Raw genomic sequence first — 9874 nt, forward strand, 5'->3', positions numbered from 1 at the left:
TGTGTAGTGTGGTGGAGAAAATATATTGCACCTACATTGGGTTAATTTAATTTCAAAGTAGTTTAAATTTGATACCAATTCCATTCACCCCCACTGGGAGGAGGAAATCACAAAAAAATGCAGTACAGTTTTAGTTTGTTTGTTGTTCAAATATATGTATTACTGTAATGTTAGGTGGATCTACCCTTAATGTAAAGCAATAAAAGATCAACGATTTCAACAAAGGTTTTGTTGTGCAGTCATGTATTCAGCTGTTGTAGAAACACTGATACTGAAAGGATAAGTTCATATTGTTCATAAAGTACATCTTAAAAAATACTTGTTTGTCTTTTGTACATTAACACAGTTTTTGGTCACTTCACTTGAAGAGATCCATTGCTAACGTGATTTCAATGTAATCATGATTAAAATGTGTTTATAGTTCTGCCGAAGTTAAACAGTCTGAGTTAGATTCATTTTGGCATTTTCTAAAGTTATGGTCTTTTTTTACAAAGTTGAAGAGAAGATAGTTGATTTGTGTAACTCAGATTGACTGCAGAAGCCTTTTGTTACTGGAAAATACATTTAGCATGAAGCAAATGGATTTTATCTTCCATTTATTTGCTTATGAAATCAGGAGTGAAGACAAAAAGTGAAGACATATTTTATAATACTTTTGAAATGAGGAGGCTGGATTAATGTTCTATAGTTGATATTTAAAGGCATCAACATAGATAATTCAATCACCTTTCTAAAACGTCTTTGTCCTTTGCTGCTTTTCAAAACACTCTATATTTCCTACACTCTATCCCACCTATTATGACACACACACACACACACACACACACACACACACACACACACACACACACACACACACACACACACACACACACACACACACACACACACACACACACACACACACACACACACACACACACACACACACACACACACACACACACACACACACACACACACACACACACACCACACACACACACACACACACACACACACACACACACACACACACACACACACACCCCTACCTACCACCGTCACATCCCTTGAGGATGAGAGGCCCTTCCTCTAACCCCGACCAGCTCAGATTTGTTTCCTCTCTGACAGCCCCTCATCCATCTTTCTGACAAAGTGCCTTCCAGACACTGGCTGATAATGAATGCAGAGCAGGGAGCACTCCGTCATCCCACCATGATCCGTCAGCCTGTTTGTTTCATTCATCAGGAGATTTGGTGCAAGCATCTTTAAATGTAGGGGCATGTTTCTTTTCTGCTGCCATCCAGAAACTAGGATGTTAAATATGAATGTTGGTTATGAAATCTTCCTTTAAATGTATCACCATATGTCATAGGTTATATGTGTTTATTCTGCAGTCATTTCTCCACTTAATTAATAGATTTATATGTTGTATGTTTTATTCACCACCATTTTTGAAAAATTAAGAAAATCTTTGCAATGACAAACTAAAAATATAACTTTTTAAAAATACTGAGTCGATTTTGTAAATGTTTAAGAAAAATTATATAATATTACAAGCACCAGCATCCTTAAATTGTATTGATCATCAAATGTTTAAATTGCTTGAAGAATGGTACTAATACTAAATGTTGCTCATCCTTACAGCAAAATCAGCCTCAGTGGATTCTTTCACCTCATTACACAACATGACCGATGACCTTTGGTGTCAGTGTCACCTTCAATAAGACTTATGGACGCCCCACAGTTATGAGAACATCAAGGAAACGCATCACTCACCTGCTCCCATTTTTTCTCCCAGAGCTTCTTAAATGCAAAAAAGAACTCCCTGAGGGCAACAAAACGAACAATACAGTCAAAAATACGAATTTGAAAAAGCAGCAAATGTTCATTAGCTTTGTTTGAACATGTGTAAATAATCAGTGACTTTAATCAACCAAATAGATGAACCACGACATGGTGGGATGACAAGCAATGTGAAATCTTTACAAGACAGTTAACAGGAGGTTAATCTCAGAAATCACACTTTGAATTACAGAAATAAATTCCAGACTTTAGTCAAAATGATTAAAGAGGATTCTCTTTTCCAAACAAGGTTTGCCGACTTTAGAGTTAGAGTTCATTGGGTGTTGCATCTTGACATGGCCTAGGAGCAGATTTATATATAACTTCAGAAAACATTACAGGATGTTCAGGGCTTCATTTTAAACAAACGCAGGTAAAGGAATTTGCCTTCAATCAAACTAACACCGCCCCCTTCAGCTTTGTCCGTGATGAAAATAACTGACATAATGTAAGCGCTTAAACATAATGGGTCATTTGAAAGTTGAACACTTCTGTGGTTATAAACGCCAAATACATAATGAAAATAAATAAGGTATAATGCATTCCTTTATCACATTATTCACACAATGTACAAGTAATACACTATCACATTTAGAATATTGCACAAAACAACTTCAATCATTCTCCAATTCCTGGAAGCTACCAGTACACAAAATAATTTATTGACCAGCGCGATCATTGCAATATCAAACAGCCAGCATATTAGTATGTTACAAAAAGGCTGATCAAATATTGTACTCATGTATTTTTTCTGTTTTGCGTGGAATTTGTCAAATCACTTGCTTGGACTCAGTTTGTGTAGCGTACAAAACAACAGTAAATTAAATGCACCATGACACACAGATTGTAACTCTACTCTTCTTCTCGCACATTCAGCAAAAACAAAAAGCAGATTTTGCATCTTGCATCTACTATGAAGGCAAATCTTTTTTTAAAAGGCAAAATGTAATTAAATATACTTAGATGCCAGTGACAAAGTGGAGGAAAACAAGCACTTTGAAAACCTGTTTACTTCTGACGTGAATGCGTCATCATACATTAAATGACCTTTCTCTGAAGCCTGATCAAAACCAGTCTCTTATTTGTATGCATACCCAACAGCAATCTGTCGCACAAACTATCAAAGATAAAAACATGTTATCACTTTCACTTTCCTCCACCGCAAAGAAGCTTGAACATGATTGTAAAGCGTGTAAAATCCATTGTCTAAAAGTTGGATAAATGTGTCTGCATCTTCCAGTGTAAAAGCAACATGTTATTCACCCCTTTAAAGTACATTAAATAGCACCAGCCATGTTATGCAGCAATACAAACTGAACCTGGATCTGGTGTGAATATTAATGGCCGAAAGGTTTTGAATCTACAAGTAATATGTTTGAATGATCACATAATTAATGTCCGACACACCGGTACTGTGATTCAGAAGTGGCCTGATTTCATTTTGTACCCCAGGTTGTTCTCTAAAAAAATCCAGAGTTTTTATATGAGGTCTCATTAGGGCTAAAATGGCACGTGGTCCATATGTCATCAGTGCAGATTTCTTCTACCAGTGTCTCGAGTCCACCAGCTCCGGTCGCAAACTCATTTTTTTCAGCGTCTCGTAGCCGACCACCATGACGATGGCAGTGGGCGTGGACGAGATGATGCGTGCTGAGAGTCCTTTGGTCAGCCCCCAACAGCCCTCCTCTTTGATCAGCTGATTGAACGTCTCGATGACAGAAGATCTCCCTTCAACCTAAAAAACATGTGTTATTTGTAACCACAAACCGTTATTGCCTAGGACTGGGTGTTGTACATTCAATTACATCGATTCATTCAGATTTGTGTAGCCAAACATGCCATTTATGGCTTAACTATTGGCATATCTCAAACATTAGAATCTGGATTTTGTGTTCCGTGAATCGGTTATTCAACATAGCAGGGTCAAACTGTCTGATGGATCCACAGTAAAGGAAATGTACCTGCACTCTGGCTCTGACCACATCCATTGGGTTGGTGACAGTTGAGGCAGTAGCGGCAGCCAGAGGTCCGGCCATGGCTTGTAGAATCAGATGAGGGCAGTCACTGGGAGCCAGTTTAGAGAGCTGCTCTGTTAAACATTACACAAACAGATATTTGATTGACAACAAGGCAAGAACTGTTGTATTCATTATAACTGCAGTCGTACACATTCACCGAGGACATACCGGTACTCATAAACGACATACCAAGTATTTAGAGAAAGTGCACTTAGCACAGAGCTTTTTTGTGCATGATAGTTGAGAAAACATTTTTTCAGCCACTTACCAGCATAAAAATGATAAAAAGGCCACCAGACAGCACTGTTTGGGATATAGGTGAGCAGAGATGCCACATATCCCCTGTAGAAGCCCCGGAAACCATCAGCAGCAAAAATCTGAGACATGATGGTCCTGGTTTGGCCGAACATTTGTTTTGAGTTCTTACTGTCAGCATTGAGACGAAAGCGGGTGAGGTGCTCCCCTTGGCCCTGCATCATCAGCTGCTGAGAGACCACATCTATAGGAACAGTAATGCTCTGAGCCACCAGAGAGGCTGAGCCGCCCGCCACCAGGGACTTGAACGTATTGTCATCAGAATACTGGGAGACATACTTCCTCACCAGCTCATAGGTGGTGATGTAAGCCTGGCCTGAGATCAGTGTGAGGGTGTTGACCATGAAGCCACGATAAAGGCCTCGAACACCTTCAGCCCGCAGAATCTTGAAGAACGCGTCAAAGGTGCCGGTATACAGTGACGTGCCTCTCTGCACCTGCAGCAGGGTGCGGATCAGAGTCGCCGGGTAGACGGTGGCCCGGATGCTCATCGTCAAGAACACCCCGAAAGAGTAGAACTTCCTTTTATCGAGGTCCTCCCACTCGATGATCTGGATGTTCCTTTTCTCATGCATCCTGTCAGCTGTAGGTGCCCCTTCATCAGACTGATTCCTAACAGCAAAAACAAAAACAAGGTGGTGAGTAAACAAGTTTTACTAAGAGTGGAAGTTTAGGGATATGCTTTAGTTGGACACCAACCAATGAAAACATCAGGTGTGAAAATTGTAACGTTTTTTGGTTTCTTCTCTAGAACAAGAGGGCACTAAAGCATCTTGGTCAAATCTAGTTACCATGAGATTAAAAATAAAAACATCATTGCCATCCGGCGGTTAGATATTAGATGACTCACATATTGGCTGGTGGCTTAATTGCATTAATGCAATAAATGGTCTAATATTGTCATTGATCATAGATTTCTAATACTGCCAACAACAGCCTAGTTTTCTCTATGAGTACAACCATGTACCACAGCAGCACTACTTATTTACCTGAACTGACTTTGCAGTGAAAACAATCATGTTAAAATAGTTAACTACTTCTCCTTGAGCAATAATATTGATATCCAATTATGAGTGAGAGTTCAAAGGTCGTGCTGCAAGACACCAAGCTAAAAGCTAACCACGAAGATGTGATAAACCAATTAGCTTAGATACAACAACATTAAGGCATGTCGACAATATGATCGTGTTCATACAAATATCGCTCTTCTTGGTCACCCAGTAACTAATCACCAGTTAAGTTTAAATGCAGCATTATGTGCATGACCCCAGGCTCAGCAACACCGGTCAGAGGACACCGTGTTCCCAGCCGGTGTGAAGCGAAATGACAGCTCCCTGAGCAGCCGTGGGTTAACCAATAACACGTATGAAAGCCAACAAAGTAAGTCGAACAAAGACCGCACCAGTCGTATAATAAAATGTGCCAGTGCTAGTGGTTTAAACTTGTGTTTAGCTAACAAGGAGCTAGCACCGGGTAGCGTTAGCATTGGTATGATTAGCAAGCACTTACCTTTTCGTACAAATGTTTATTACACGGTCAGGACAAAGTTGGTCTGACTTAAAACATTATGTTATCGGCCGATTAAAAAAAAATGCAATTCTGAGTAACGTCATACAGTTGCTTACATATACTAAGGACGTTCGACGTAGTTAGCTTCCTTTTAACTACTCAGTCAACTTCCGCTTCCCATTCAAACAGCATGCTGATGAAACAACCAATGACATTGCAGAGCTGCTTCTTCTTCTTCTTCCTCTGGATTTCGGGCAGACTGGATGCTTGCTGCACATTTCCTTCTCTCAGTTCATTCAATCAATTGAATTTGTTACATGATATATTATAGGTACACTAGCTATACCCTGCCTTGCCCTTGTGTGGTCATGGCGTCGTATACCTGGCTATTTTACACATAGTCCCTGGACAGGTGTGAGGTCGACAGCCTGAAATTAAGAGAACACATTTTTTAGCTGCCTAATTCACATTCATACCAACATGGGCTAGTGCCCAAGGAAACCCCGCTGTGTCGCCAGTCTGCTTAATATTATACAATACAACCATCAGACCCAGCACCAGTATGTGCTCTACTTACTACAAAAGTTGCTGTTGGGTCTCATCTTCATCAAAGAAAATCATTAGACATTTTTGTTGATGTTAAAACAAATCCAAGATAGTTCAATAAGTTACGTTTTTATATTTTATTAACCACCCATATTTAAAATCATTAGTTGTATTCAATGTTATTACATTAACTTTGATCGGTTATGACATTACCTTCTGATCGATCCTCCTGCCGGATGGTAGCGCTGCTGAGGGCTTCTTCATCTCGACAGCACCCCGGCGTGTGAGGAAACATTAAACTGAAAGTAGTGGACCTCTTATTCTGTAGGAAAACTACGCCAACTTAGACCATTCCACCTAAGGTAATATATTCATATTTTAATATGTACTGCAGAATGCTTTTAGTCCACCGCCATTTCAGAGTAGGCCTATAGGTATATTTTGACTCTGACCATTCAGAGGACTTCCTTTATTATGAACTAGCTAGCTGGTTAGCATGCTAACGACCTAGCATGCTCAGATATTGCAGATTCATTCTGTACAGCAGCAACTAGCTAAGCTAGCTTAGCTGTCAGATACTTAGGCACAGATACAAGTGGATATACTTTCACTGTTGTGAGTTAAAGTTGTGTGCCAATAAAGCATCAGAGACTTTCTTGACAATTTATACTTTTAAAACTGTAGGGAATGATACATTTACTCAAGTAGCCTATACATGAAATGAAAACTGGTATCAATACAAACTGAAACGTTTATACGCTCACTGTTTGGTTTCTGCTGGTCGTGCTTATCATCTTATAACTTGTGTTTTACTTTGCAGGACAGTTTCAGTGACGGGAAAAGATGGTGAGTAGCTGTCATAAATATCTTAATGCATGTTAAAAATATTACGCTACCCTTTTCCTCAGCTAATTCCAGTTTTTTCTTTTGTTTAGTCTCGTAGATATGATTCCCGAACAACCATCTTTTCCCCTGAAGGCAAGTCTTGAATCTACACCATCACTTTAATTGGATCACTTGTATACGTATTGTTCGTTATTGTTATGCAGTTTTCTCTATAAATGTGGCTTCTTGGTATGCTAAATATCTTGGTAAATGGAAAGTTTTCTTATTAAAGATATTTATTCTAAATCTAGTTGAATGTTATGTTGGTTGAGGTATGCTTTTCTATGATGTTTAGACTGTTGGGTTTAACTGCTTTTACAAAAAAATGTTGTCTAGCTTATTTAACTGGCCATTGTGTTTTTAGATACACGTTTCTTCGAGGTTTGGGGTGTTATAATAAAGTTCTGTGACTGAATTTCACAGGGCGCCTGTATCAGGTGGAGTATGCGATGGAGGCGATCGGTCACGCTGGCACATGTCTGGGGATTCTAGCAAATGATGGTGTGCTGTTAGCAGCTGAGCGACGCAACATCCACAAACTGCTGGACGAGGTTTTCTTCTCTGAGAAGATCTACAAGCTCAATGAGTGAGTGATCTGAACAGCAGAAATACTTTTCAGCACCCACGGCTTGGCCTATTCATACCATTAAAAACCTTCGTCATAATTTTTTCAGTCTGACGTACTATAATCTTGCTATGGTCTTGTTTTTTCAGCGACTTGGCCTGCAGTGTTGCTGGGATCACATCAGATGCCAATGTACTGACAAATGAGCTGCGGCTTATTGCACAGAGGTGAGTTTCAGAGGAAATCCTGACACCCATGTTTTAGTTTTGTCCCAAAAAACGATTTATTTTAAATTGTTTCTTACGCAGCCAGAAGCAGTACATGTATTGTGAGATCATGGTGTTGGATAATGAATGAAGAAATTTGTTAAGCAAAACTATTTTAATTGTATCTGGTTAAACTAGTGAAAACAACATAGCATAATCTTTCAATAAACACAGGAACATTCATATTTAATTGAAAAGGTGTAAATATACAGTTCTGCAAGGACAAACTTTAGATTTGTACTCGCATTGGCCATTAACCTCTGATCTGTTTATTTGGTTCTCAGGTATCTTTTGCAGTACCAGGAGCCAATACCGTGCGAGCAGTTGGTGACAGCCCTTTGTGATATCAAGCAAGCATACACACAGTTTGGAGGTGAGCTACACTGTAGTCTGCTTTACTAGTTTAAAGCTAGTAACCTTTTATGTATTTGAACCTGAATCAAACATCTCCTGCAACATATTGTCAATTGTAACATTTCCATTGTGCATGTTAGCTACAAGAATATTTAGACCACTTTCTAATTTTTGTGTAAAAGTACAGTTGGGTTTTGGCTTTCTGTAACAGCTGTTTGTGGTTCATCTTGACAGGTAAGAGGCCATTTGGTGTCTCTCTTCTCTACATGGGCTGGGATAAACATTACGGCTTCCAGCTGTACCAGAGCGACCCCAGCGGCAACTATGGAGGCTGGAAGGCAACCTGTATTGGCAACAACAGCGCTGTAAGTCTGAAATGACACAGATAATGGAAATCAATGAAAGGATCAAGGCAGTGTCATATGGAAGTTTTCCTGAATTTGAATAGCATACATAACATTGTATTAATTTATTGGATGTTTTTGATCTAATCTAAGAAGAACTTAATGTGACACATTACTCTGCAAAACTTAAACCAGTAATTCTTAGATGCCAGTGCAATCTTCACACATAATGGGCCATACATGTATCCATATATCATTGTGAATGTTTATTGTGTTCTTCCTCTGTATGGTGTTTGATGTGTTGTCTTCTTGGCCTCAGGCTGCAGTGTCCATGTTGAAGCAGGACTTCAAAGAGGGTGAGATGAGTCTGTCCTCCGCCCTGGCTTTGGCTGTCAAAGTGCTGAACAAAACAATGGATGTAAGCAAGCTCTCAGCGGAGAAAGGTGAGATTCAAAACTCCTAAATTGGCGCAGCTAACTATCTTTACTAGCTTTAAATGTTATGCTGTATGCTCTGTACTTCTGTCTAGATGTACTGAAACAGGTACTCACTTATTTAATCACCAGAATGTGTTTATTGCCTTGTTGCCAGAGAGTGTTTAGTTGCAACAGCTTGATGTATACACTAACGTAATGCTGTTTCACATTTACTGTTTCAGTGGAGATTGCCACCCTGACACGGGAAGACGGGAAAACAAAAATCAAGGTGCTGAAACATAAAGAAGTCGAGGAACTCATCAAGCGGCACGAGGCTGAGGAGGCCAAGGCTGAGAAGGTCAAAAAAGACAAGGAGCAGAGGGAGAAGGACAAATAGGCAAACATTCTTTTTTTTTCTCCTGTCACCAAATCCTGTATTGTTTTGTCTTTTACATTAAAAGTTTGGAAATTATGAACGTGTTGTCTGTACTGGTGTCACAAAATTAAGGTACATGTTTTTATTCTCACCCTATCAAAACAATTTTTTTTCTTAAAGTAATTTAAAAAACTCGTATCTCTTCCAATAAGTGAGACATAACAAATGACTCAACAGTAGCTAAGTTACTACAAGTTATATATTACTTAACCACATATTTATTTTGCCATGTCTTCGAGCACCTATTGTCGAGTGCAACTTTTTTTATTTGCCACATGATGGAGCTGTCCATCCAGTGGATGCACCTTTACAGTAATGTGTTAGGTAAATCTAAAATAACAACACCTTTTTTGATTTTGTAATTTTACTAACCCATTTATAAAATAAAAAATC

The 9874-nt window shown here is 39.2% G+C and overlaps 2 protein-coding genes across 3 annotated transcripts; one reads left to right on the forward strand and one right to left on the reverse strand.

Moving 5' to 3' along the window:
• Positions 1-1864: 1864 nt before the first annotated feature.
• LOC117549278 (solute carrier family 25 member 44-like) lies at positions 1865-5889 on the reverse strand. Of its 2 annotated transcripts, none has more exons than XM_034221044.1 (4): positions 5786-5889; positions 4114-4772; positions 3789-3916; positions 1865-3562 (listed from the first exon to the last, which is right to left on the reverse strand). In XM_034221044.1, coding segments are annotated over exons 1-4 (981 nt in total). In that variant the 5' UTR covers positions 5788-5889; the 3' UTR covers positions 1865-3370. The 2 variants fall into 2 exon arrangements, with proteins under 2 accessions (XP_034076935.1, XP_034076936.1); XM_034221045.1 differs by having other exon boundaries at positions 5670-5868.
• Positions 5890-6450: 561 nt separating this feature from the next.
• LOC117549283 (proteasome subunit alpha type-4-like) lies at positions 6451-9517 on the forward strand. Its single transcript, XM_034221051.1, has 9 exons — positions 6451-6577; positions 7036-7061; positions 7151-7193; positions 7524-7686; positions 7815-7892; positions 8216-8304; positions 8520-8650; positions 8949-9072; positions 9288-9517. Exons 2-9 carry the CDS (start codon positions 7059-7061, stop codon positions 9440-9442), a joined length of 786 nt encoding a protein of 261 aa, XP_034076942.1. The 5' UTR covers positions 6451-6577; positions 7036-7058; the 3' UTR covers positions 9443-9517.
• Positions 9518-9874: the final 357 nt, after the last annotated feature.

The sequence above is a fragment of the Gymnodraco acuticeps genome, unplaced genomic scaffold, assembly GCF_902827175.1.
Source record: "Gymnodraco acuticeps unplaced genomic scaffold, fGymAcu1.1, whole genome shotgun sequence".
Lineage (NCBI taxonomy): Eukaryota > Metazoa > Chordata > Actinopteri > Perciformes > Bathydraconidae > Gymnodraco > Gymnodraco acuticeps.

What these genes read in the sequence shown, in the direction of transcription:
- LOC117549283 (XM_034221051.1), top strand. An exon ending in AAGATCTACAAGCTCAATGA is followed by an intron (nt 7,687 to 7,814) that starts GTGAGTGATCTG and finishes TTGTTTTTTCAG; the next exon opens with CGACTTGGCCTGCAGTGTTG. An exon ending in AGCATACACACAGTTTGGAG is followed by an intron (nt 8,305 to 8,519) that starts GTGAGCTACACT and finishes TCATCTTGACAG; the next exon opens with GTAAGAGGCCATTTGGTGTC.
- LOC117549278 (XM_034221044.1), bottom strand. An exon ending in TTTTTATCATTTTTATGCTG is followed by an intron (nt 3,917 to 4,113) that starts GTAAGTGGCTGA and finishes AATGTTTAACAG; the next exon opens with AGCAGCTCTCTAAACTGGCT. An exon ending in TGGTCAGAGCCAGAGTGCAG is followed by an intron (nt 3,563 to 3,788) that starts GTACATTTCCTT and finishes CATGTTTTTTAG; the next exon opens with GTTGAAGGGAGATCTTCTGT.